The sequence below is a fragment of the Thyridium curvatum genome (genome assembly GCF_004353045.1).
Source record: "Thyridium curvatum strain D216 chromosome Unknown NODE_9_length_649264_cov_80.371750, whole genome shotgun sequence".
NCBI lineage: Eukaryota > Fungi > Ascomycota > Sordariomycetes > Thyridiales > Thyridiaceae > Thyridium > Thyridium curvatum.
This window is the reverse complement of record NW_022156764.1, coordinates 281,318-307,596: the sequence shown is the minus strand read 5'-3', so window position 1 is coordinate 307,596 and position 26,279 is coordinate 281,318. Positions and strand designations below refer to the sequence as shown.

Sequence of the window (26,279 nt, the reverse complement as noted above, 5' to 3'; positions counted from 1 at the left end):
GGCACTATTATTGGACAGCCCTAAGGGTGGCCGCAAAGAACAAGGAGATGACTGTCAAGAGTGGTGCCGTTCTCTCAATTCGCCAAGCAATGACTATGCTTTTTTCAATACGATGTCCCGAATAAGCATTGAATACCACCGTACCCGGGATGCTTCCTTAGACCCCGGTCTGACCGGCATCAGTCTACCACACGTAGCGGAAATGAACGTTTTGCTTGTCCGTGAGATCCTTGAAATCCGTGTCGACGTGGACACGCTCGCCGCGCGTGCTGTCAACGCGATCTCGACGGCAGTTCTCCCAGTAGCAGTACAGGCCATACAGCGCGATGGTGATGATGGCAAGCACGTACGCGCCCAGGATGGCGCCCATGCCAAGAGGGTAGAGGGGTGCTTGATTGGCCTTGAAGAACTGGGGCGCGATGATGTTGGAGACTAAAGGCAATGTCAGCGATGGCGGACTAAACGAGGAAGTGGGCGCCAAGGATCGACGGAGGGTTCTACGTACTGCAATATGCAATGAAGATGACGGCCTGGACTGTGACTTTCTTGGTGTGCCCGGCAATGTTGGCGACGTTCAGGGCCAGGCTGACGATATAGGGGCCGAGGAAGAACTTGGCCATCCAAAGCGCGGCGAGACGTCCGTGGATAGCGTTGAGTGGGAGGGTGTACAGGAATACGGATGCGATCATGCCGATGATCTCGCCGCCGATGATGATGCCAACACGGCACTGTAGCTTGGGCCAGCGCCGTGTCAAATACCAGACGCCACCATTGCAAAGCCACGAGGAGACAGTGGCGACGGCAGCTTCGGGCATGGTCAGTAGCAAGGCGGTGCGTGAGTCGTACCCGAGGCCCTTGATGACCAGAGCTTGGAAGTCTTCACGATTGACGATTAGCTAGACAGTTCCTAGACGCACTGAGCAATGGCGAAACATACTAGTCAGACCACCGTTAGGAATGCTGACGAAGACGTTGAAGAAGAACATGAGCCACGTCTTGGGATCCCTCAGGGCCTCCCAGACCTGCTCTTTCTTGAATGTCTTATTCTCAATGCCAGTCTGGTCGGCACGCAGGCGTTCGACAGTAATGGCTTTTTCGCGTTCTGTGACAAACTTGGCCCGGATCAGGTTGTCAGGGAGGAAGAGGCCGATAATGACGGACCACACAAGGGAGATGGAGCCGATTGTGATGAAGAACCACTTCCACTGGTGGCCACCGGCAATAGCACCGACACTACAGCCAGGCCTGGTTAGCTTTTGAACTCAGTCTGGAAAAGGTGTCTCTAAGAACTGACCCATAACCGATTGGAGCGGTGAAGAAGGTTGACAGGTTGGTATACATCAAGCCAGACCGCAATGATTGCTCACTGTCCATGACGTTAGCTACCTTCTCCTTTGTTCCATCAGGCTGTATCTGCACGTACTGTCGAGTGTACCACATGGTCAACATGAGGTAGCCTCCAGGGATGATAGGTGCCTCCAAGATTCCGAGCAGAACCCTCAGTGCTATCATAGCTGGGAAGGTTCTTGTGTACGCAGTCGATATAAGGATAATACCCCAGACTAGGGCATTGAAGTGAATTAGTCCTGTGGCTATCGGCAATGGTTGCTGTGCTGATTTCGGATACTCACGAAAGATAATGCCACACATCAGCTTGGCTATGGGCAACTTTTGCAACAGACTTGCGGCCGGGAAGCACCACACGAGGTACCTATTGAATGATAAGATCATCTTTTCTCAGTCCTTCAGGGCAAGAGCTACGTTGTGCCATATCGTCGTGACTTACCCGAAGTAGAACGCGCTTCCTAGCCAGGAGTATCGGTCCCCTTCCGAGTTCGTGTCTTCGCGCATGCCAAAGAGTGCGCCAGTGGACGTGCTGACCTTGTCCATGGCACCTAGGACGATGTTGAAGCATAGCAGTGGGATTAGGCGACGGTCGAGTTTCCACCGTAGCGAACGCGCCTCCTTTTGCGTGTACGGCTCGTTCTCGCTGAAGTAGTTGGTGTAGGCGGCTGCGACGTCGTCCTGGCGAGTTGGCTGCAAGACGCCGTTCTTGTTCTCGATGTCTACGGCAGTGGTCGTCTCCATTGGCTTGTTGGTCGAGCTCTCGACTCGGTCCATTATGACAACAAAGTCCTTTTTCCGGGTGATGGAACGGGGTTGGGATTTGGGGGGTGGAAAAAGTGAGAGATGCAAGACTCGAGATGGGGAAAGGAAGCTGTAGAGCAAGTGATCTTCGGATACATATACAAACAAGGCTCTGTACCTCATACCCGTCAAATCATTTTCCCTGATATCCCTTTGGAGCGGAGATATCAAGGTCCCAAGGCGGCCCCATGTCTGGGGATGCGTGGGACTGGATATGCGGCATCTCCATCCCAGCGTGATAAGGAGTGGATCTGGGGTCGGCGTTGTTGCGACTGTAGGAGTAGCATCGGCACGTTCGGAGTGGAGTCTCCCTAGCGCCCGATACTCATGTCAGTGTCCACTCTGTGCATGTCTACTCAGGGATGTAAGTGCGGAGAAGACACAGGAATGCCTCAACAACCCTGTCTAGAGATAAGCGGCGCAGGGTCTAGTGGGAGAGTGTGGCGCGAGGTGGTGTTACAGATGTTGCCAAATGGTGTGCCGACTCACCAGTTGTTGGAGATAGGATACTCAGGATCGTAAAACACGAAAAAGGTTCGGGATCTTTGAGGATGAGGTGCTTGTGTAGATTAGATGAGAACTAGTTTCTATCTAATGCCAATAGCTAGATTACTACCGATGGGCTCGCCAGCCTTTGTCCTTCGGCGTATGTCAACAATCGCATCGGCAAGCCGCTCCACCCCTTCCTTGATAGCTTTGTCTTCGTTCCAGGCCCAGCACAACCTAAGACACCTCGCGTACCCTCCGTGAGCTTCTGCTCTGGGAATACTACCCTCATCACCAGCTACCACAAACATGTGACCAAAGGCAACGCGCAGGGCGTACTCCTTGAAAGCGAATGCCGCCACTGTCTTGGCCACAGGTAGGTCGGATGGAAGCCGCACATATAGGAAGTACCCACCAGCAGTAGTGGGAGTGGAATGTGAAGATTTGTTGTTCTCGATAGTGACTCCCAAGGGAACAAGTCGGCTCTCAATACTTGATATCAGAGTGTAGTATCTGCTTCGGTAAGTGGGTATCAGTGTGTCCGTGATGTACTCTTGCAAGTGGTGGGAACGTAGCATCTTGTCTACGAATGTAGAGGCCAGGTGCGATGGAGCACCTCCTGAGCTGGACGAGCCTCTGTCAATGTGTTAGCGATACGCAAGAAAGCCATGAGGTGATGTATTTTTGCCACGATACTTACACCTCGCCCAGTTCTTTGATGAAAGCTGCAGTACTCTCGGCCCAGCCAACTCTGATACCAGGTCCAATGATCTTGGAAAAGGAACCGTTACTCAGCGTGTTGCCCCATTTGCTGCCTCCCTCGAGCTCGCGATCGAGGTCGACTAGCCGTGGAGGTAAAGGCGCAACCACTTCTGTTGCGGCGTTCTGATCGGCAGGCCAGCTGAGAAAGTCGTACACATCATCAGAGATAACAAGAACATCATGCTCCCTCGCGAGCTTGACCAACGCCCTCCGATTCTCCAGCGAATAGGTCTTGCCACTAGGATTGGCAAAAGTTGGCGTGCAGTAAACAACGTATTTGTAGATCTTGTTAGGGTAGTTGGCTCCGGTCTTCATGCGTGGCTCGTCTGGGAGTCCCTCGGCCTTCGCCTGCTGTACAGCGCTAGCCTCTGCCTTCTCTAGCTCCTGGCGTAGGTATTCGACGTCGATGCCCTCGCAATTCTCAGGAACGCCGCGCATCTTGCCGTGGAAGCCGTTGTCCTCGAAGATCGGGCAGGCAAGGAAGTAAGTCGGCTCGACCATGAATATCCTCCGCGTGTAGCCCGCGTCAGTGAAACGGGCCAGGACATTGGAGAGATTGGCGGATGCGCCGTTGCTGATGGCTATTCTGTCAGAGGTGACCCCTCCAGCACTGGGGTTGTACATCGAGGTGAGCCATTCCGCAACGCTCTGTCGGAATGGCGGATGGCCCAGATGCGGCCCGTAGACGAGAGCCTTCGCGACCTCGGCTTCTGACGTGAGGACTTCTTGTGCGCCGGCGAGAAGACCCGCGGCAGCAAACAGACGCGGCGATGGCCATCCGAGCTGGAGGTTGATAAGCTCCTTTGAGGCATTAGCATTCCCCAATGAGCCCATGATGATGCCTGGTGTATGTGTAGAGGTGGCGTGTGGGATGGATCAGGCCGCTGCTTCGTGCAAGTTAGGAGTTGTACGTTGTCCAACTTACGGCATTTGAACTTGAACGGCTTGGCATCTTGGACCGATGTCCTGCGTTTGCTTTCAATATACCACCCTCTCCCAGCACTTCCTAGTTTGGTTGCCAAGTTCTCCGCATCGGCGGAAACACCGTGGGCGAGCTGAGAAAGCCCCGCATAACGGAGCGTCGCCTAGTGTCGGGCGCTAGGGATGCTCCAGCCCGATGACGATCGACACACCTTTCCATGGTGGGATCTTCAAGTCATCTGCTAATCTCGACGACCAATAGAGATGATGCAGAGCTGCTACTACTGTTGGAGAGTTGGCTGATCAGGGACTTGAGGAGATAAGCCGGCATGAGGGGAATACGCGACCTGGGGAAGATCGGCCACTCGAATCCGACCTTCTCCCCCAGCACCACTCATCTGTCGGGGCCATGCCGAACCGACGTCGACATGGCTGGTTTGCAGCGAGAGATGCGGTTCGCGTCCGCGACCGGACGAATATGGGGAAGCAAAAGCTACTCCAAATTGCGGGACAAGCTTCTCTTTGAACTTCTTTGTAAACATTCCCAGCTGCACTCTGTCGTGGTCCATCTTTGACCGTAGCTAACAAGTCACCTTATCTCCAGCATCATGTCGCAGAAATACCCTGATGTCAAGGCGGAAAGCGCCGCATTTGACGCCGAGGTGAAGGCCATCGAGAAGTGGTGGCAGTCTGATCGCCAGAAGCACATCAAAAGGTATGCATGAGAACAGCTTCCTTCAGAAACTCGCTCTAAACCGCGATAGACCCTACACGGCCAAGTCCATCGCTGCGCTTCGCAACATCGGCTTCAAGACCGACTATCCCTCCAGTGTACAGGGCAGAAAGCTGTGGAAGATCCTCAATGAGCACAATGCAAACGGCACGTACGAGCTGACCTTTGGCACGACGGAGCCCCTCATCGCGAAGGAGATGGCCAAATACAGTATGTGGAAGCTTGCCCACCAGTCCAATAGCTTAGCTAACTCAAGCACCTCCCAGTGCAAACCGTCTATGTCTCGGGCGCACTCTGCGGACACTCTCAGGCGGCCTGGCCGGGCGAGGACCACGCCGACTACCCGGCCGACACGGTCCCCTCGGTCGTCAAGCGCATCTTCAACTCGCAGCTCTTCCAGGACCAGCGGCAGACGCAGCTGCGCATGCGCTTCTCCGAGGAGGACCGCAGGGACCTCGAGTGCATCGACTACATGCTGCCCATCGTCGCCGACGCCGACATGGGCTTCGGCACGCTGACGGGCTGCATGAAGCTCGCGCGCAGCTTTGTCGAGTCGGGCGTCGCCATGGTCCACATCGACGACCTCGCCATGGGGCTCAAGAAGTTTGCCAACGGCGAGGGCCGGACCATCGTGCCTACCTCTGAGTACCTGCAGCGGCTCACGACTGTGCGGATGACGTTTGATATCATGGGGTATTACCTTCCCCCTTGCATGATGCTGGAAGATAAAGAGCGTGAGTAGCTAACACCCTACCGCAGGGCAGACACCATGCTTCTCTGCCGCTGCGACAGTGACAACGCAGAGTTCATCAACAGCGTCGTCGACCCGCGCGATCACCCCTACGTCCTCGGCGCGACCAAAGTTGTCCCTTCTTTCCTGCAGGCTCTCGCCACGGGCCGCGAGTCTGGCAGGGACTACCTGGCCGTCAAGAAAGAGTGGAAGGCATCGGCGGGTCTAATGACATTCGACGATGCCGTAAAGTCCCAGGCCGACTCGGAAGACCAATACAAGAGCTACGAGGCCGAGGTCAAGGGCAAGATCATCGCGCTGCAGGACCGGAGGGCCATCGCCAGGAAGATCACCGGCAAGGACATTATGTTTGACTGGGAGCTACCCCGACTGCCGCGCGGCCAGTACATGTGGCAGTGGTGTACGCAAGCTGTCATCGACCGCGCCGTCCTAGCTGCTCCGCTCGGCGACGTGACGTGGAGTCGACAGGACAAGCCCAGTAAGTGTTTCATCGTCGTCAATCCCCCAAAACGCTGAACGACGCGCTGACACTGCCGGGGACCAGACAAGAAGGATATGGAGGACTTCCACTCCGGGGTCCGCAAGGTCTTCCCGAACCGCCTGTTCGCTTTCGGCTACACGGGCGCCTACGACTTCGTCAAGGCGGGTTACACGGAGCAGGAGGTCGAGACCTTCCCTGCCGACATCGCCAAGCAGGGCGTGGTCTGGCAGGTGCAGCCCATCTGGGCGACGCAGGGCCTCAGCCTGCACGCCAAGCAGTTCGCCGAGATGTTCAAGAAGGAAGGGATTGCGGGTTACATGCGCAACGTGGCCAAGCCGGCCATCGAGGGCATGGCGACTGACAAGTATGGTAAGCCCACGTCGCGCGGGGGGTATCTGGCAGACGCCTTCTTTGATGTGGTAGATGGCGATGAGATCACTGAGGTAGCTTAGACGAGACCATCATAGACAAATTTCATTGCATACTTAAAAGATTGATTGTTCACACTATTCTGGTTGATGGTTGTCAAGATATCAAGACGTGAAGAAGAGTGGTATCATATCGTTGGGTCGAAGAGGCCCGGGAATCCCAGCGCTGCGTAATCAAAATCGTCAGGCTCGAGGTTTGAAGTGTCGAGGGTGAAGAAGTGTGGAGTGACTGGCTGAAACAGATCGCCAGTGATTGCAGTGCCCATCGGAGACTCGTCGCTCTCCAAAATCTGGTTGGACGGATCATTATTGATCGCATCTTGGGTTAACTGCAGTGTGCTGGCTTGCTGGTGGTGGCTGACTGGAAATGCCTCAGTGGCCATCTCTCTAATCATCCGAAGTGTATCGCGATGCACGACGATAGCCTCGATCTCTGATAGCAAAGAGAGTAGCTTCTGGGAGGACTCGGGCCGTATCCTCTTTGGCCGCAGACTCGGACTCGCCACGAAGTTGACGAGGGGTACTTCGCGTGCCAGGATGTCAAACGCGTCTCTGAGCACCTTGGTAGAGTGCCATCTCTCTGCAAGGAGAGACAGTACTATACTGCAGCACCGGACTGCTTCCGACACCTCAGATGGGTCAAAGGCTGCTGACCGTGATAGGCCCTGTGTCGCCCAGAAGCAATAGAGTAGGGCAACGCCACTTTTGAACTGGGCTATCAAGCCCATCCAAGCTTCGCTGATCGCTGATTCTCTTTGAAACTTGCGAAAGATCAAAATGGTTTGCACACATGCTTTGACTGTCCAGTCTCCCGCAGGACCACCGGCTGTCTGCCTGTTTGGCTGGTAGAGCATGAGAAGGCTGTAGTTGTATACGATATGTAACCACTCCTCGTGCACCAGCGACAGCCTCGCTCCGTCTTCTGTGTATCGGTGGCAGAGAGACTTCCACCTGTCCAACTTCTCTAGGATGTGGCGGCGCCAGCTAGGCAGACGGTCGAAGTCCTTCTCAAAGTCTCGATGCAGAGTGGTGTTGAGTATTTCCGACTGGATCTGCCTGCAGTATACGATGTGTAGTGCTGCAGAGATGTTTGTGTAGGAGGGCTGGCTGTGCGGGTCGTCCGGAAAGGCCGCCTCACAACGCCGGTACAAGTCGGCATCGTCGACATTTGCATACATCTTGGTTGTGATCTGGTAGTCAGGAATGCAGAATGGCAGATGGAACATGGTGCTGACAGCCCGATCGAGAGCATAAGCGGACCAGAACACTCGTCGTCTTAGCTGAATTCCGACCTTCGCCGCAACGTCGGCCGCTCTTGGTTCCGCGTCTGCCAGATGCAGTTGCGCCATGACGCAGTAACGCATCGCCGTTGACGTGATCGAGACGAGCCTCTCTGTGGAGGGCGAGTACAGCGCATGCATAGCTAGGAGCAGGTAGGCCTGGATGTGGAGGACACGATCCGGCAGCGAGAACATGTGCGGCAAGTATCGTGAGATGGCGACCTGGTAGAAATCTTCTTGGCGAGCTTGGGACAGCTGGAACTCACCCGTCTTGCCAAGAAGAAGACTGATAGAGAATATCATGTTTGCAAAGAAGGCTAGGGTCATATCCTGCTTCCTCCTGCTGATATCTCTGATTGGTTCCAACTGGAGAAATGGATAGCGTGTTTGAACTCTCTCATAGTAGGACTGGAAGAGCATGTCTTCACCAGATTGTTCAAGAGACGGAAGTTCTGGTAGGGGTGGATGCATGGCAGACTGAGACGTAAGATAAACTTGCGAAAGAGGATCGTGAAGGCTAATAGGTAGCATGCCGATTGCCGCCGAGGTGCGGGCCGGGGTGACATCCGGCGTGGACAAACTTGGAAACACTGGTCTGCTTCTCTCTCTTTCTGGTTCAGCTTGCGAATGCACTTGTTGTGAGCTGGGAAAGCCTGCATTCCGAAGGTCGGTTTCCGGAACTCTGCTCTTCTCCAGATGAGATACTCTCTCTTCGAGCGACGCTATATCCCCGAGTAGAGCAAGAGGCGGATGTAACCCATTCGTTGAAGTACTGGAAGACGGTCAGTGGCCACCCACATTCTTATGGGTAGCTTCACTCTCACCTAGCAGGTTGAGGCCAGTACGGGCGTGATGGTGCTTCATGGCACTCCTCCCCCGACCTGGTACAATTGGCACACGGCCGTTCATCGTCGCATTTTTGCTAGATATGGAATCAGCTCAAGTCTCGCGCCCGGCGGCTAAAGATAAGGTCGGCTAGCTCACCTTTCTCCGCCGACATCGCTGGCAAGCAAGCGTCTTAGGACGCTTAGTTGGAGGCTCGTCCGACGCGTCAAAGGTATTACTGTACTGTAGGGCAGTCCCTGGAGTATAGGTAGTCATGATTCATCTTCTGGTATTATTTTGGATAGTTCACCAGTCCAGGTGAGACGGGGTGGAGGATGGTGACTAGAGCGACGCAACTACATGTACACTTGCTTGGAGGTGGTGGTGCCGGGTGGGGATCCGGGTATTTTGACGCTACACCCCGAGATAAGGATCATTGTGTGCATGTTGGTGAAGGCCGCAGCAACGTTCAGACCGGTATGAAAGGGACATTTCTGGGAATGCAAGTTGATTTCGGGATATCCTCCATAACATTCAATGTCTTTGCTGATTTGAAGCGAGGTAATTGTAGTGGAAGGGAAAGAAGCGACGATTCGCCCTGGTCTCGAGGCACACCCGACGATAGCACGTGCTGCATCACGTGTAGACTAGACCCACACCTGCAGATCCGAGGTGTGGTGCCTTTCTCGACTCTCCTCCAACGGCAAACAAGCCATTTCAAACTCGCTCACCAGATCGCAATTGAAGTTTCCAGTCGCTTCAATCAGCATACCAACATGGGGCACGCAGTTACCGATGCGCCGCGGCGTACGTACACCACTTTTCCCCGCCCTCAGGCCGTCCAGCATGCACTGACTGACTGATCCGGAATCAACAGAAGCGACCCGCGAAGAGATGCGGGATGCGAAGCTGCCCATCCAGTACCGTGACAGCTGCGCCAACCTCCTGATCCCCCTCAATCGATGCCGATTCGAGACCTACTATCTCCCATGGAAGTGTGAGGTATGTGCCGAGAGTGCCTGCGCAGCGGCCGGAGCTGCTTCGAGGCCGGGACAAACTCCCGAGCCCGCCGCGACGAGACTGACCCGATTGCTATCCTTTAGGACGAGAGGCACAGCTACGAGAAGTGCCAATACGTCGAGTTCAAGAAGCGAGTGGCCAAGATGAACGAGCTGAGGGAAGCAAAGGGCGGCGCGAGGAGCAACTAGACGGCTGGAGTTGGTGATACCATCTGGACGATGAGGACCCGAAGTCCTGTGTACATATCCGGTGTTTCGACAAATACTAGAGGATACAACACTCTTGCTGCTTTTTTGTCATTGACTTGGTGGAAAAGCTGCAAGGCTTATAGGAAAGGCCGCTCTCTTCCTTTGCGAATGACTGAGGAGGGCTGGTTTAGTTGGTGGACGCAGGAAGGTTGTTTTTGTGCAGCTAATTCGTCTCCAGACCATCAATTGCATGCAAATACTCCCGACGCACCTCGATGACCATCGCACGAACTTATCAGATACACAACTGTATCATCCACCGTGAAGATTCGAACTCGTTGGAACCGAATTCGCGTGTGCCTCGCAACAGAAGCCTCGGTCTTTTCGACCTCGACTCACCTCCCTCCCCCGACGTCACAGTCAGAGACTTGTACAATTCTGGCCCTGTCGAGGAGCCGCCTTTGGCGCAAACTCTAGGATTCGAGGAACCCACCGTGATCACTTGCGCACAGCCACTCGGGGATTCAAGCTACTACCGACCACGATAGACCTCCTTGTGTTCTCAAGATGCATTCCTCTGCTAGTCAGATCTCACATTCGCTTGCCTCTTCCCGTACGCCCTATCCGGCATACTATACGTTGCACATGTCCTTCTAGTTCCGACCTTCTTCCCAAACGTCAGTTTCAGCTCTTCCTTCGGACTTCCAGAAGTAGCAGGGGCACTACAATCCTCCACCCATGCCATGACCGCAGACGTGCCCCATTTACGGACCCCCGCGCAGGTGTTGTCCAGCACATCGTCTCTCGGAGGGGGCGAGTTCTGCGCCAGGGCCAACATCTCGGGGATAGTCTCCCAGGCATCACCCGTGAGCGGGCTGAAGACCACAGTCTTGATGGTGAACGCCAAGGCCATGACGGCGTGCAGAACCAGCAGGACGATGCTGAAATAGTCAAACCACCCGTTTGCAGCGATCACGAATCCGTGGAAGTACGCGCGCATCGTCATCGGTGTGGCGGCTCCGGACGATGGCTTGGGCATCGTGACCGTGGGATCCCTTCCCGCGATGATGTACTCGCGAGTGCGCGCCCACGACCAGGGCTTGGAAAGCTCAGGCTCCAGGGATGCGCTGTAGTTGAGCATACGGTGCGAGGACACTCGAGAGATGGTGTCGACAAGGAGAGTGGAGATAATCAATTCGGTCATGATGGCGACTTCCTCCTTCTTGCCGTCAGCGAACTCGTCTTTGTGAAGGGCTGCTGCAAGCACGCTCTCTAAAGTTGTGCTGTTTGCGGGTAGGTTCTGTCGACTGTCTAGGTTGTATCCGTCTAATGTTGGCAGTGCGATATCCCACCACGAAGTGTCGACGAATATCTTCCTCCAAGTTCCGTCATCGTGAGGCAAGAAGTAGCTCCACCCCCAGTCATGCAACAGCTTGTCGATCTCCATGCGTGGGCCACCCTGGTCCCTCTCAAAGTCGTAGATCTGTGTATTGCCGCCAAAGTTGACAACTATGCTCCCTTCTGCCCAGCCGCTGAGATGCGTGCATCCTCTGGCTGTCCACATACCCGTCAGGGTACCATTGGGTCGGACCGTCGGCCAGAGCACGGCAATCCCCTGCTTCTCGTTCTTGGTGCCAACCTCAAACATCAACGGCACAGCGAGGAAGTGACCCCTTCTTTTCGGACCAGCGCTCGCAATCCTGCTACGCAGGCGTCCCTTATTGATCGGCCCGAGGACCTCGAATCTCCCCCTGTCGCTCTGCGCGTGATCGTTCACAGGCACGAGCGGAAACGATATGTTGGACCAACTCTCGCTAAGACTACTGCTCAGCTGCGTGACCCTGGTGTCGCACCGCACGCGCACGAGCGGCAGGTCCGCCTGCACCCGGTGGATCTGCGTGAGCGGGTAGGACGCAATCCAGGCGAACGGCGAGACGCGCGGCCACCGGGCGTGCTCGACGGCGAAGTAGACGGCGTCGAGCCACAGCGACCGCGCGGCGAGGAGCATGTTCGCGGCGGGCGCGTGCACGGTGGCGGCCCAGCTGTCGTCGATGAAGCGGACGGTCGCACCGTGCGCGCCGTGGTAGTCCGGTCGGCGGAGGCGGTACTGGACCGACTTGCGCATCTTTGTGTCGGTGAGGTCGAAGTCGCCGAGCCAGTTGGCCGGCAGGGCGTGCCAGACGTCGACGTGGTCGTACGTCGCCTTGTAGCCGGACGAAGGGCAGACCGGGTCGAAGAACTTGGAGGTGTTGGTTGAGCAGTCGTAGCCGTTGAGGGATGAGCTGTTGAGCGTTGTTGGCCACATCTCTTCTTTAGAACCTGATGGCACGAGAAGCGTTAGACTTTTTTCTCTTGCCATAGACAACGAGAAGCTTTGGGGGTTTACTCGCCATTGAGCCAGATGTGAGCCCCGCCCATTGGCCAATCCATCGGTCGAGGGATCATCAACACGGCCGTCGCGGGACCGGCAAGGACAGCGATGCCGCCGGAGACGAGCAAGAGACCGATGAAGAAGAGTTTGCGAAGTAGACATGAGTCGCGGTAGACCAGAGAACCGAGGAAGTCAGTAGACCAGAAGAAGCTATTGGTCCTGATCTCAGTAGATGTGCATGACCTCGGACTGGAATTTGCAATACCTGACCTGGGTGAACGCGAACCCGCTTCCCAGCAGGCCCAGCGGTACACCACGATCCGTGACCAGGCGGTGGCGCAGAGTATCAAATATGATAGTGGCCAAGCTGCCTACAATAAGTAGTTCCTGTGGTTCCGGGGTTGCTCAGCCAAGAATCATACAGAGTCAAGGCACCGCTAGGGATTATACCTGGGCCTTTGCACAAACTTGCAATACGGCTAGCTTGAGATCATCCTGCCCACTCACCCCGACCAGCTCCTCCCCGATGTAGAGTGTCATGAGATTGATCGTGATGATGACGAGGGAAGCCAGCGAGGGAAGGACGTGGACTCCGGATCGGGCCAACGCTGTGAGTCGCGAGCGCCGAAGAAGGACTTTAGCCTTTTCTTCCCCGAAAGTCGTGACCAGTATCGCGAGGCCGATGGAGCGGCAGTAAGATGTTGAAGTGTCGCGCACAAGCCTAGCAGCTCTGGCGATACTCCCAATAGCATCCTGTAGAGCCTTAACCAGCCTCTGAGCCCAAGTCATCGGCATTATTGACCGTTTCCTGAGGTCTATGAGTCTCATTCTGCCAGATGATCGAGTCGGTTTCGCGCATTCGCAAAATAACGCCTCAAGGGTTCGAGGATGCAAGAAAAGTGGGTGAGAAGAAGATGTCCTATCTTGCATTTAAATGAGGCTGAGATTACGACTGGGCATCTTCGACTGGACTGATTGTTCTCACTAGCTAATCGACAGGGATACACCATGCAGCATCCATCTGTGCCAATGATGCTCTGTCCGAAGAAAGAGCAGGTGGTCGAAGTTGGGGGCCAGATGTTCAGCTCCCAATCCCATGCACGAGCACATGGGGTGTTCGTAAAGATCTATTTCCCTATCTGGACTAAGCCAGCCTGGTTCTTAGAATTCACCAGTCACTCAAGTCGAATAGTACAAGATCTTTCTCAATCGAGAAAACGAGGGGGGTAAGCAGCTCAAGTTCCCCGTGTTAATTGGACGAGCTGATAGTGATACATGCACTTGCAAACTCCGCGTCCAAGGCTTTTATCTCCTTTAGTCCCAAATAACTGCCATAGGCCCTAGTTGAGTCGAAAGATCGACGTCCCCAAAGCTGACTTGCCCAGCGATGCGGCCCAGAAAACCACTCTTCGTGTCGCGTTCCATAATGTGCAAGTCATTCGTAACTTGATTTGCTACTGCAATGAATCCATTTCGAGGGTCGCTAGAGAGCGAGAAATGTCTGGGAATCTTGCCGTGGGTGCTGTTGAGGCCGAGGAATCGCAGAGGCTGGGGATCGTTTGCAGCAACAGCGTAAATGGCGAGGGTGTCGATATCGTCCAAAGACTCAGTATTGCGGTTGGACACGTAAAGAAAGCGGCCATCGTTAGAAAGAGCAATCTCCGAAGCTAGGTCTATGTTCTGCGGCTTGGTTCGCTGATCACTGCTGTTCAGAGTGGAAACGACTTGAAGGTGCGTGATCTTGAGAGTTTCGTTGAGGTCAGACCTGTAGTTGCCACAAGATAGGCTCGGGTGGTCAAGTGAGAACACATTGATGGTGTTGTCTATCTCGGAGACAAGATACATGAGATTCTTAGTTCGGCTGAGTGGTGAGAAGAGGATATGGCGCGGTCCAGTCCCCAGAGCGAGCGTCATGTTTCTGATTAGCTCCACTTGGCCAGTACTGTGCACCTGGTAAAGGTACACTCGATCGGAGCCTCTATCAGGAACAGCTAGGAGGTCGCCGTGTGGACTGAATACAGCCTCATGCGGGTTTGCAATTTGTTGAGAGTCGCCCGTTCCCGGGCCGGGGTGTGTAAGGTTGTACTTGAAAACATGTGTTGCTTCGCCGATATAGCCGTCGGGACTGAGTGGAAAGACCGAGACAGTAGATCCATCACTGGAAGATGGCACATGCTTCATTAGTTACAAGGACGAAGTTCTTAAAGGGCGGTCGAACGTACATGTTTGCCGACGCCAAGGTCTTGCCATCTGGAGAGATATCGACATAGACGCCGCCATCGCCATGCGAGCTCTTGCTGTCAATGAAACTTATCTGCCCACCAGGCATCTTCTGAAAGGAGTAGACGCCCGCGCTGTCTGATGTGTTGTCGGGGAAATGCTTCCTGGAGATGGAAAATAACTTGTCGCCTCGTGCATGTAGCCAGCCTGGCTTGTATCCAGCTTCTGTGGTGCTGAGGACTCGAATGCTCGAGTTGGCTGGCTTAGTAGGGTCGAAATCAAGGGTGAGGATGCCGCGCTGTTGATGCGCAACCCGCATGGTGAAGCTCGAGGAGACTGTGGTGAGGCATGTGAGGAATGCTATGCCCAAAGCTCTGATTGACGACATGGTGAAGAAGTGCTTCTGCTCTTATTTTTTCGTTGCCGGGAGAAGTATCTGTAGCAATGGTCAGTGCCTCCTTCGCTGTTTTATAACTTGCTGCCGTGGGACGGAAGCAACAGGACCATCAAATGATGACCTGAGTCTTCGTGTCGATGTTCAAATTGCCGCTGAGCCACAACTGCCTCGACTGCAACAGCACTGGGAGCAGGGATCCCCAGCTAGATAAAATGTGCAAAGCATCTCGGCGCGTCATTTGATTCGGAATAGTTCCCTATTGCCATCTCGTGCGCAGTGTCCGACGGTCTTTATCTCAAAGTCCTGGGTGGCTGAGGCGAGCACCCGTGGGTCCATCAAGCTTATGCCAAGAACACACTCCGATCTGGGTCCTTTATGGCTGAGACTTTCATGCCAGGTCTGTCAAAGATCAAACAAGAACTAGTGAAGGCCCGCCCGTCCGGCGTGTCCCTGTCAAATGGTGAGCTGGACATTGGGCACATCTGCTATTCAGTTGAACCTGTGTAGTCAAAACGATTGATAATGGATACTTATGCCCGTAAGAGAAAGACACACAATTATATTACTAATAATTTCAGTGGTATTTTAAGCCTGAATGATAAGTCTTCGTGACAATCACAAGTTCCAAGCTGCTCAAGCCCATGTCATCATCCTGCTTCTTGCCAACTCTGTAGGGTTTGGTGCGGCTTCTTCGAGTAACAAAACGGTACAACTAAAAGAGAAAAAGGTTCTAGAGTCGCTGGACAACGCTACTAGCGAGAGAAGGTGTCAGTAAACCCACAAGCTGTGGCAGGGACAATGGGTAGCACTGACATTAAACTAGATCCCCCACATCAATGATGCCTTTGGTGCCAGCTTTGATCAAGGTCGACAGCGCCGCGAAGGCCACGGGATGCTGCAACTTCCACATCTTGAGCTTCTTCTGGGTATCTAGACTCTCCTCAATTGATTTCGCGTTGAGCCCGAGCTGCTGGCAGTGCCCTCCTAGCTCGGCAGTCTTCTTGACAGCCTCGGCGACCTTCTTCTGGTACGCCGGCTTCAGCACAGGTGTTGCATTTAAGCTTTCACCCTCCATCGTGTCTTGCACGCACTGGCTCGGGTCCTTCTCCCACATCGAATCCAAGGACTTGCACAGATCTCCAAGTTCTTGGCGGGAGTCGGCGACCAATTGGCGTGTCTTCTTGGCCTTGTCGTAACCGCTTGTGCCCCGTATAGTCGGGTCCTCGGAGAGAAGTTCGAAATTTTTGACTAGCTTAGCGACTTCCTTATCGACAGTCTTGTAAGTGTCCTTCGCCTTTCCGAAGGAGAAGGCGTCAGCCGGTGCCTTTTTGCCTTGAAGTTGTGCCATTATGCGTGTAATGGAGGTTCAGGCGGAGAGTTCTACCTTTACAGAACCTCTGCAAGACCTCTCTGGCAAGTGCTGCGACCGAATTTAAATATTCACGGCCCTGGAGACACAGCCTGGCCCCTTCCGCCCCCAATTGTCTCGATTGTTAGCCTATCGAGAGCGGGTAAGCTGAATACGAACATCAGCGTAGACCCTAGAAGAATCTACATAATTGGATACCATCGACGTGTAGCTGAGCTAATCGCTGCCTGACTGCAGAAATTAGTGTGATCACGGATTCTTAACAATTGGGGGCTAATCTAAGACCTAACAGCATTTACCGATATTTGAGACACTGGAAGTTTCTACCTTGTCGCCCGCTAGATTGATGTGGATGGAAAACGAAGGTTGTCATAACTGCCTTCACGATAGCCTACTCCGTAACCAAGGCACTTTTCAATCACAAGCAGGTCATCAAACTCGCATACATGACGCCCATGATTCGGGCATTACTGGCTAGTGAGTTGACTTCAAAATGCAGACCGATACATTACATCTTGTCCTAGTGTAGGCTAGAATTAGGCTACCCATTCCTCTGATATACGTCGGAAGAGACCCTAGCCAGAGTACTTGGAAGAATGGGTAAGAACCTGCAAAAATCCAACTTTTGCCTGGCAGAAACCAGGCCCTTATTCTTTAATGGAATACCAGCAGCTACGCAAGGCATTCTGTTTACCTTCGCCACGCACCCCAACACCACAGTAGCGGCCATCTATCCAAGTCGGGCCCAGTCAGACACTTTTTCTTGATTAGGTTATGCACGACCGGCGGACACGTCTCTCGAAAGGTGTGGAAATGCGTGCCGGGCGAGCAAGTTCAATCCCATGCGCAACATCTGTGCTGTGCTCTTTTGGACGATGGAGGAGATTCTTCGAGGGAATTGGCCTCTCGGGCAATCCCATGGCTCCTAAGTCCATGGCTTTTACAATGAAAGCTCACCCTGTGGGCATTCACATCGCATCCAGCACGGAGATACGAAGGAGCTGGTTTAGGTGAAAGCTTAAAGGCGGTGTCTTCTGGCAGCAGCAGGGTTCCATGCTACCTTTGCCCTGGGATTGCTTCACCAAGAATCCTCATATCTGACGGTGTGTCATTGCTCATGCCGTCTTTGCCAACACCTGCATTGCCGCCCGAGCACGGAGAATGGAGTCTACCCAACAATGCAGAATGGTATTGATGCACTCTGTGGTTGGACTCCTTCAGTTGGGGTCCAAGAGCCACTCTTTTCTTTTCTGCTAGAACGTGCACCTTCCTCTGCCTCGCTCGCATCGCCGCCCCCCACGTAGACACATGACAGGTTGCTTTATTCAAGGGTGGCGGGGTAAAAGAATAGTTGCAAGTGAGATTGCAAAACTGAGTTGAATTTGTTGTTCAGAAACCATGAACGGCTTACAACAGCCGGACTGAGTCGTATATCCTCCATTGCACAAAAGCTCTCTAATTGATGTCCGCAGATAAGCCCACGCATGGAATGAGCAGCATCTTCGTGAACTCGTCCAACACCCGGGTACTTCCGCTGTTCGTACCTCGCAGTCGGGATGCCCTCTTCCATTCCGTAGTGAAGTCTCCATAAGTAACTAATCCACCGATTGTCTTCAAGGATCCCGGTGGATTCTGCTTTAGCTCTAGATCGTGCAGACCATGCGTGAATGATAGATCTACCATTCGCGGCACGTATGAGCAAAAGCCAACTTTAGTGACTTCATAGACTGCCTGAGATAGTAACGTCATCAAGATAGATCTTCTAGCGTTCTCGTGCACCATGCTCCAGACTGCGTCAGGGAGCAAGTTTGCGCTGGAAGTTACCCGCAGATGCAGTTGGACAGCCCACTCTTCAATCAACTGCGATTGGGATTCGGCTTGTGCCCGTTGCCTTACGTCTCCATCCCATAACTGGATAGTGTGTAGTAGTAAGAGCGCCTGCAACGTTTCGATGTGTTCATCATATGACAAAAGGCAAGGAGGTTGTCGGAGGAAATCGTTGACAGTGCTCTCGACTATGCTCAGCACAAGGCTGTTATTGGTAGGTGTCCTTGATGCGTAACCCGTGCATGCGAGGAAGGCCTTTTGCATCGGCGATGGCATTGGTGAGGATGCATATTTGGTCGACGGATAGATGAAGGGAGCTTCAAGACAACTGACGAATGTGGAGGGCCAATAGCTGATTTTGCGCACGAGGAATCTCAACTCTGGTGTCTTTAAGACGACAATAGTGAGATCCGAAGGCGGAAAGCCTTCCGGGTAAGGTACGCTTGGACCTAAAGTGGCTTGTTGAATGAACTCGGGCGCTCCCTTCAAGCTCCGGATCCCTGGATTGCCTGAAAACTTTGCAACCCGCACCGATGATTCGCCAAGGTGTTGTGTCTCTGCAACGGCGTTTGCCGAGACAGTGGGGGTGACCATTTTCCATGTGTAATCATCTTTTGCAGCAAGGGGCTCATTCTTGTAGGAGCAGGGCAAGTCCCGGCGGACGCACCGGGAGCATTTTGGCAACCTTGGGATACATCTGCGCTTCGCATTTACGCAGTGTACACAGGACCGCTGTCGGGAGATCATATCTGTCTGCCGAATGAACTGCTTCTGAGTTGATAAATTCGTTTCAAGAAATTGTCCATCCATCCCATCTTGCGGGTCAAAAAGTTCGACGAAAATGATACGGAGTAGGAGGCAGGTCCTCGTGTATGGACTTCCGTGGAGTTCAAATCGAATCCGGTTTAGATCCCGCAAATCGCCAGTCAGATGCTGAACTCGATTTGGTCTAGCCTCCGCAACTCCACCATGAGGGTGACGACCATTATTAATCCCCCCGTCGGCCTTGATGAAGGTCCGTCCAAGCCAGTATTCGTGGTCACGAGTGAAATAAAGACTTCTTGAAGATTCATGTACTATAAAAATACTATATATATATATCCTCTCTCAACTCGTGTGTCAAGCAGCCTTCTCCATTGTGTCCATTGCAATTCCAACATCCATTGAATTTTCAAACTATTTCAACTATTATCCAGTCATGGCCATCATTGAAATTGTGTTTCCACACTTCAAGGAAGGTGTGAAATTAGACGAGCTGGAGACAAAGCCTTTTCCTTATCTTCTCGAACAGTTACGTGCCGTAGGCATTCTAGGCATGCGGCGCGGTACCATCACGACAGACAACGATGTTGATGTGTCCGAAAAGAACAGAGGCACTCTCCTTGTTGGTATGTGACAACGAACTGCTGATATTGATGGCAATACTAATTACCTCTTTAGAGTATCCAAAGGCGTCTGCCTTTTACAATTTCCTTGCATCCCCAGAGTTCGCCTTGTTCAAAGACAAGGTAAAGCATGGCGTCACCGCACCACCCACGCTCAAGCTTTTCGAAACAAGTAGTGGTCTAGAAAGCGTCGGTGACGACACGGCATTGGGATTGATCCTACTTAGTCCCAAAAGCGGCAACGATCTAGCTGGCCTACTAGACAGGGTCAAGTCCTTAGCCAAACCTACTCTGGGCTCTCGCGCTGTCTTTGGCGTGAATCTGAATTCCGAAGACAACGAGATCGTGGTGCTCGAAAGCTTTAAGGATCAGAAGGTCAGTACTAAGTCCGCATACTAGATGAAGCTTACTAATGTATGATTGGTGATTGATCAGGAATTGGAGCAAGCGAATGTTCGACCAGCACAGCAAGCCTTGTTGAGCCAGCTCCGCGAGATCGCAACGATGACCCACCTGCTTGCGAACATTGCCAAAGTTGATGTCTGGTAGTAGGGATTTAGGAAACAGAGGATCGTGGTTGTTCTTTCCTAACATGTCCAACAAGATTTCAAAACTCGTTAGCTCGTCTCTCAACTCTTCAGTCCATATTTAAACACCATTTCAAGCTCGTTACCCTACAAGATCGACTATACTGAAAGCTCCATGCTAGATTTGACGAATGGTTTCATTCAGCCTCAATCAGATGGGAACCGCGACATGCTGATGTTGTACTGGGCGATCTGCCGTTGCTGGATCGACATTAGCCAAATTACCTCCGTACTGCCCATCGTAGAACAGCTCTATGTTTGTAGCTTCTCAATTTAGCCAGCGATAACTTCTAAATTTGACACTCGATTGACCCGTCTTGGTCTTGTCCCCGGTTCGCGGGGAAGTTTTGACGCTCCGAGAGGCAGGGCCAGGTATTTATTTCGACTGGTCTCGACCACATACGTGTCATTCAAGGAAACGCCGGTCCCTTTTCAAATACATCGGTCTTGCTGAGACGAATCACGCCGAACGTCACAATGATCTCCGCTCCATCGAAGCTTCTTTGCGGCCTGCTGCTCTCGGGCATCAGCGCTGCTGCGCCACCCATAGAGTCCCGGCAATCGGCAGCAACACAAGTCGTACGGCTCGCCTCGATCGAGAACGTCGCCGTGCGCTCTAATGGACAGATCCTGGCTACCAACATGAATAGCGCCAACCTGTACACCGTCGACCCTGTTGCCAAGAAGAGCTCCACCGCAGTTGTTGTGACCGGCGCAACAGGTCTGAGCGGAATTGGCGAGGTCTCTCCGGACGTGTTTGCCGTAATCGGCGGCAAGGGCATCTACAAGGTTGACTTCACTGGCGCATCCCCCAAGTCGACCCTCATCAAGCAGATTACGGGGGCTAGCAACCTGAACGGACTGGCTGTATTCAACGACGACACGGTGTTGGTGGCCGATGCCGGCAAGGGCAGCGTTTACAAGTTCAGCATCTCCACCGGGGAGTACTCCGAGGCGTTGAAAGACCCGACCATGGCCCCGTCGGGCGCCATCCCCTTTGGTATCGACGGCATAAAGTACAGCAATGGCACGGTCTGGTACACCAACATCTTCAAGAACAGCTTCCACAAGGTCAGCGTCGACCCCGAGACCGCCAAGCCCACTGGCTCCGTCACAACGCTCTGGACAAACCTCATGGGCGACGACCTCTGCTTCGGCCCCAACGGCAAGATCTACGTGGCGACAAACAGCGGTGGTACTGTAGTGGAGGTAGACCCTGCTGTGGGAAAGCCGACCGCTGTTGCCCGGGTCAGCGGTTCTACGTCTTGTGCCTTCGGACGGACTGATGCAGACAAGAATGTCATATATGTCGGTGGTGGCCAAGGTGTCTTTGCCGCGACAATCAAGATTTGAGATTGACCATCTTCATTCATAGGAGCTTAATAATACAATACAACAGATGTCTAACACTAGTGATCCTTTTTCCGTCTTGGTACTCCCTCCAACATCAATGCAAACTGTGCCGTCGACGTCTCTCACCAGCCAAAGATGGCTTTGCGACATGCCGGGTGCAAGTGGCGGTTTTGTCTGAGTTCCTCGGCGAAGCGTGGCCTCTCCAGGATCTCACTCCTGGTCTTGTCATCCAACAAAGGCAGTCTAGACGGTAAGCCCTTATGTGGCAGCCTGGAAATGCTGAAGATGTCGACCAGGCATCCTCGCAGAGGATGCGGTCGAGATCCCGGACGGAATGCAAAGTCGATAGCTTCGAAGAGGGTTTTGCCAAACCAGTCATTGAAAAAGATCCGAAACAACGCAGAACATTCGCCTCCGTAACTTTCATAGTACTGGGCGTATTCGCTTTTCACGTGTTCGCAGCGGCGATCGAGTCGAGTTTGTATTTCGCCTTTAGCAAGGCCCGCAAGGATATCCACGCCAAAGTAATCTGCGGCATCGAAAAGACGGAAGAAACCTAGGAGATCAGAGGAAGCTGCTGGGCCCATGACATGAGATACTAAATAAGGAATGCGATTTAGTTCTGCGCCTCGGCCTATAACAGAGGGTTTTGAACGCACCCTCTTGGCTGTAAATAAACTTCACTACCCAGTCGAAATGTTCCGGATTAACCTCATCAAGCACCATCTCTGTGCAACGGGATTCCTAGTCATGAAGTACTTAACATCACTATTATGAAATTCTCAATGAAACGATGTTCTTACAATGAATCGTCGCTCATTGAAAGCTGCGCGAAAGTATCGAGATCCAGCTCTGAGTATGGCTTTGTGCAACCTCCACTCTCGATCTTCGCACTTGATTGTAATGTCACTGCCTTCGCCTGAATAGAAGAGTCTTGAGCTATGTCAGCTTCCCTATATGAAGATCTTCATAGCGGAGTTAATGACACTCACTCTTTAAGAAACATCAGACGCTCTATTGGACCCCGGTCCATCTCGAGACAGTCAGGATGATAACGGGACGTAACGTCACTGGAGTCCGTGTCACTCATTGTTCTGACTATGAGACTGGCCGCAAGTACTGTATCCGTGCAGGAACGTGTAGATAATGAGATCGCAATCGTGTAATTATGTGTCTGATGAATTTTGGGGAAGAGAAGGGAGGGAGGCAATATTATAAATTCTCAGATTGTCAGAATATATTTGACTCATTGAACCTTTGGTTGAAAGGGATGACTGTACAAAAGAATGTTAAACAGAAAGACGGCTTTGCTATTTGTTAAACAAACTAAACCAAGCTCTGGCTTTGCTTTTTGTCATTGAATAGCATTCAGACTGATGTCACACCCAAAACTTTGCCAGCGATTTCCTTTATTGTCCTCAAGTGTAGATCAATCTTATAGCTGAGTCATTGTCGTTTGATTTTACAGTCTACAGTTCTGAGGTATTAGGTAATAATGTAGAAGCTGAATGATATACATGCTGTCGTCGCAACAGTTGCTTATCGGTCGTTTGGATAAACTTCCTAACAGCAGAGAATGACGAACATCTCAGGGGCCTGAAACGAGGGTGTCTGTCCTAGGTACAGCTGAGAGCATACCCCAGCTCAAATCAGTGTCCATGAATCCAAGCAGTGGGTCATGAGTACTGAAATCGAGGTCGACGATATGCGAGGTGACATGCGCCAAAGAATCAGGAAATACGGATGAAGCACCATCCAGGACCATGTCGAGATCTACCTGACCATCCGCAGAAATTCCATCTGTCTCGGTAAACAACCTTGCGCTTTCATAGGCAGTGTCTGAAGCAGATTGGATTGTTGGGCCTTCATGGTCATGGTCGGCGGTCAACAGCCCAGGCTGGCTCCGCGCTACCACTGCGTGGGCACATTGTGCCAAGTCGCGGACGAAGGGGAAAGACTTTTTTGCACCAGTTGCGAGCTCCAGACGGCCAAAGTATCCGGAGATGACGTCGAGGAGAGACAGGTCCATCTGGATCGTGGAAAGCTTCGGAAAACGGATGATGTAAACGAACAGATTGACAAAGGCCATGAATGGATAGTAGAAGAATAGCCTGGTATGGTTAGTGCTCGCTTATTTCACGACGACAGGAAGTATACAATCTTAGGGAACTTACCACACGGGCGTTGAGCAGTCAATCTCAATGTAGTGTGTGAGGTTGATGATTGCTCGCGCTGCCTTGACGACGAGGGGCGTGCTTTTCAGGGCCTGCTTCTCATAAAGCGCCTCGTTCCCAACCGACATTATGGGAGCCAGCCACGGCCAGGAGAACATAGAGTTCAGTACGATGGTAGCACCGTGGTAAGCGTAGTGAACGTAAATAATCTGGTTGGGATGCAGGCCTGCTTTGACGGCTGTGAACCTTTTCAAGTCCGAGCCGGGCCGGAGGGGGACTGGAAGTGACTCGGCCCAGCGAGACATGCGCGAGTCAAGCTTTTGGAGCTGGCGTATGGATTCCTCGAGGGGAATGTTTTTGCTGCGGAACACAGACATCCAAGCCGTGATATCAGATGACAGGCGCGCATGTTCCACGACCTTGGAGATGAAGATTCCCTCAAGTCCCTTGGATGCAGGAAATCGCGGGATTGAACACGTTATATCTCGATCATCAATGGCCTATGTGTAGGAAATAACGATACCGAAATCAGCTTGGTTTGTGTTTCATCTAGGTTGAATCATGACTTACCGATGGTCTTCCAGCCCGGAGAGATATGTGCTTGTCGTAGCAGTATATCGACCAAAATAGTAAACTCCTCTGCGAGATTTGTGCGTCGGTGAACTTGCAGTCCTTCGGCGGGTGCCTATGCAAACCCTGAGATTGTGCAAGTCGCGACGCGCTCGTGCAGAGCATGTACTCTAGGCAAGGGCTCCCAAGACCCTCGACAAACATTGCCTGTTGGGAGAACAAAATGGGATGATCAATAACCATTCCCCAAAATTCGAAAGCACGGAGACTTCTTACCATCGCAATCAGGGCCTGTACACCCATAATACTGACTCTAGTGAAGAGCAACTCGGTATGCACAGACATGGCGTTCTCGAAATAAGGCCAGCACTGGTCCTGTACGTACGAGAAGCTATGGTGCTCCGAATCATTGCTGAGTAGTTGCCGCTTCCCTGCCGCATAGACCGTGTTTCGTAATGCGTACCACGCCGGGTCGTCCTGGGCATGGCTCTGCTGTGTGAATGTTTGACGCAGACGAGCCTCAAAGGAAGGGCGGTGTAGAACAGGAAAGCTGGCATCAGCTTGTTGGAAATACGCTGAACGGAAACAAACGTCAGCGTCTTAGCTATCTGAAGCAGGACGAAGCATATTTATCTCACCTTCATAGTATCTCCATGCCGTCTGGAAGTCTGGCTCGGGCGCCCGCTGGTTGGAGAACCAGTTTTGTAGCTTCAGTTCTTCCCCAATCATTGACATCATGGTGGAGCTTATGCGAGGATATTGTTTGTTCTGCGTCTGCTGAGTAACCCAATCGATTGCTGCTGAAGAGCAGATAGCCAGAATTGAGGTGGCCCCTAGATGCCAAGTTAGTGACGAAAGCAGCCATATTGCAAAGCCGTCGAGAAGATGTACCGTGATATTCATTGGCCATCTATTGCGTCTCATTAGCATTCATCTGCAATTTGCCACAAGAAAGAGGAAACACCTACATTGGGCTCAATGACGCTTGTGTCAACACTGTGGCGGCTCTCTGCCCCAGTCGAATTGCTCGATATTGATGTTCGTGTCTCGACGTGGTCAATATCCCATAGCGAGCCGAAGTCGGTGAACGGTACAGTGCCAGACGCTGTTACAGGCGGTGACATGATGGTGGGCATAGCCATAGGCGAATTGCTGTCTGGCAGCATGTTTGATACAGGGGAGACAGAATGTGAATGATTCTCAGCCGGCATCGCGCCGTGCTGTGTAGTCTGATAGGACTCGATGCTACCGCGACGATCCATCTCGGAGATCGGTATGAAGAGACCTTCACTCGAACTCTCGTTGAAGCTGTCCATCCGGATTTCTTCACGAGCCGCCGATGACTGCTGTTGTGGGGATCTATTCGAAGCGGCAGGTGTCGGTCCTGCATACACTCTGATGGAGTCGCCAGACGATGCCAGCAACCGACCTTCGCGTGGTGTCAGTCCTCGATCGCCAGTTCCATACTGAGAAGGGCACAGTAGCTGTGTTAAACGTACTCTTGTACTTGCGCCGGATTGTTTTTGACGGGAATACACAGTCTACGCTCCGCGCCTGTGAGACGTGTCAGTCCTCGGAGCACATCGACTTTGACCTCGGGAGAGCAAGCTCGGGGAGTCATACCGCGCAATAGCCACAAGGACGAGACCCGTCACCTGGATGCAGTCTGTTAGCCGGACAGGTCGGCTCTCTCGGGAGGCTGTTGATCAAGGCTTACACTTGACCTTCTTCTCCCTACAATGGAGACAAGCGATCGCGCGGCGCTTAGCTGGGTTGATGTCGGCCGTGTTGGTCATTGCCGCCAGTCAGTGCTCCGGGTCGCCTAAAGAAAAGGGCAAGGTAAGTCCAGGTGAGCCTTTTGGGGACGGTTGGAGTATGTAATCGGTCGACTGCAGGTAGTTGCAAGGGAGCGTGGGAAGTGCGCGAGTGTGGGCGGAAGAAGCGGAGCTCCTGGTCTGGGGGAGGGGGTGGTCATCTCGGATATAACTAGCTATTGCTGGGCC

General features: G+C 52.8%; 10 protein-coding genes across 10 annotated transcripts; 4 read left to right on the top strand and 6 right to left on the bottom strand.

Moving 5' to 3' along the window:
• Positions 1-184: 184 nt before the first annotated feature.
• Positions 185-4,230, bottom strand: E0L32_002283 (uncharacterized protein; the record flags this gene model as incomplete). The annotated part of the gene is made up of 9 exons (XM_031136455.1): positions 185-432; positions 506-877; positions 938-1,233; positions 1,295-1,562; positions 1,632-1,711; positions 1,787-2,218; positions 2,638-2,707; positions 2,765-3,270; positions 3,335-4,230. The coding sequence occupies 9 exons, from the start codon at positions 4,228-4,230 to the stop codon at positions 185-187; spliced, it is 3,168 nt and encodes a 1,055-aa protein (XP_030988498.1).
• A 695-nt stretch (positions 4,231-4,925) lies between these two features.
• On the top strand, positions 4,926-6,734 carry E0L32_002282 (uncharacterized protein; the record flags this gene model as incomplete). The annotated part of the gene is made up of 5 exons (XM_031136454.1): positions 4,926-5,032; positions 5,082-5,260; positions 5,317-5,784; positions 5,854-6,279; positions 6,346-6,734. The coding sequence occupies 5 exons, from the start codon at positions 4,926-4,928 to the stop codon at positions 6,732-6,734; spliced, it is 1,569 nt and encodes a 522-aa protein (XP_030988497.1).
• Positions 6,735-6,838: 104 nt separating this feature from the next.
• E0L32_002281 (uncharacterized protein) lies at positions 6,839-8,293 on the bottom strand (the record flags this gene model as incomplete). Its single annotated transcript, XM_031136453.1, has 1 exon — positions 6,839-8,293. The coding sequence occupies one exon, from the start codon at positions 8,291-8,293 to the stop codon at positions 6,839-6,841; it is 1,455 nt and encodes a 484-aa protein (XP_030988496.1).
• Positions 8,294-9,591: 1,298 nt separating this feature from the next.
• E0L32_002280 (uncharacterized protein) lies at positions 9,592-10,023 on the top strand (the record flags this gene model as incomplete). Its single annotated transcript, XM_031136451.1, has 3 exons — positions 9,592-9,622; positions 9,693-9,817; positions 9,919-10,023. 3 exons carry the CDS (start codon positions 9,592-9,594, stop codon positions 10,021-10,023), a joined length of 261 nt encoding a protein of 86 aa, XP_030988495.1.
• Positions 10,024-10,603: 580 nt separating this feature from the next.
• Positions 10,604-13,189, bottom strand: E0L32_002279 (uncharacterized protein; the record flags this gene model as incomplete). The annotated part of the gene is made up of 4 exons (XM_031136450.1): positions 10,604-12,305; positions 12,410-12,604; positions 12,660-12,781; positions 12,902-13,189. The coding sequence occupies 4 exons, from the start codon at positions 13,187-13,189 to the stop codon at positions 10,604-10,606; spliced, it is 2,307 nt and encodes a 768-aa protein (XP_030988494.1).
• Positions 13,190-13,708: 519 nt separating this feature from the next.
• E0L32_002278 (uncharacterized protein) lies at positions 13,709-15,002 on the bottom strand (the record flags this gene model as incomplete). The annotated part of the gene is made up of 2 exons (XM_031136449.1): positions 13,709-14,552; positions 14,617-15,002. The coding sequence occupies 2 exons, from the start codon at positions 15,000-15,002 to the stop codon at positions 13,709-13,711; spliced, it is 1,230 nt and encodes a 409-aa protein (XP_030988493.1).
• Positions 15,003-15,825: 823 nt separating this feature from the next.
• E0L32_002277 (uncharacterized protein) lies at positions 15,826-16,359 on the bottom strand (the record flags this gene model as incomplete). The annotated part of the gene is made up of 1 exon (XM_031136448.1): positions 15,826-16,359. One exon carries the CDS (start codon positions 16,357-16,359, stop codon positions 15,826-15,828), a length of 534 nt encoding a protein of 177 aa, XP_030988492.1.
• A 2,817-nt stretch (positions 16,360-19,176) lies between these two features.
• E0L32_002276 (uncharacterized protein) lies at positions 19,177-20,141 on the top strand (the record flags this gene model as incomplete). Its single annotated transcript, XM_031136447.1, has 4 exons — positions 19,177-19,222; positions 19,404-19,595; positions 19,648-19,967; positions 20,028-20,141. The coding sequence occupies 4 exons, from the start codon at positions 19,177-19,179 to the stop codon at positions 20,139-20,141; spliced, it is 672 nt and encodes a 223-aa protein (XP_030988491.1).
• Positions 20,142-20,656: 515 nt separating this feature from the next.
• On the top strand, positions 20,657-21,532 carry E0L32_002275 (uncharacterized protein; the record flags this gene model as incomplete). The annotated part of the gene is made up of 1 exon (XM_031136446.1): positions 20,657-21,532. One exon carries the CDS (start codon positions 20,657-20,659, stop codon positions 21,530-21,532), a length of 876 nt encoding a protein of 291 aa, XP_030988490.1.
• A 122-nt stretch (positions 21,533-21,654) lies between these two features.
• E0L32_002274 (uncharacterized protein) lies at positions 21,655-26,072 on the bottom strand (the record flags this gene model as incomplete). Its single annotated transcript, XM_031136445.1, has 11 exons — positions 21,655-22,130; positions 22,192-22,276; positions 22,336-22,451; positions 23,171-23,643; positions 23,707-24,206; positions 24,277-24,851; positions 24,915-25,109; positions 25,168-25,186; positions 25,245-25,742; positions 25,900-25,931; positions 25,994-26,072. The coding sequence occupies 11 exons, from the start codon at positions 26,070-26,072 to the stop codon at positions 21,655-21,657; spliced, it is 3,048 nt and encodes a 1,015-aa protein (XP_030988489.1).
• Positions 26,073-26,279: the final 207 nt, after the last annotated feature.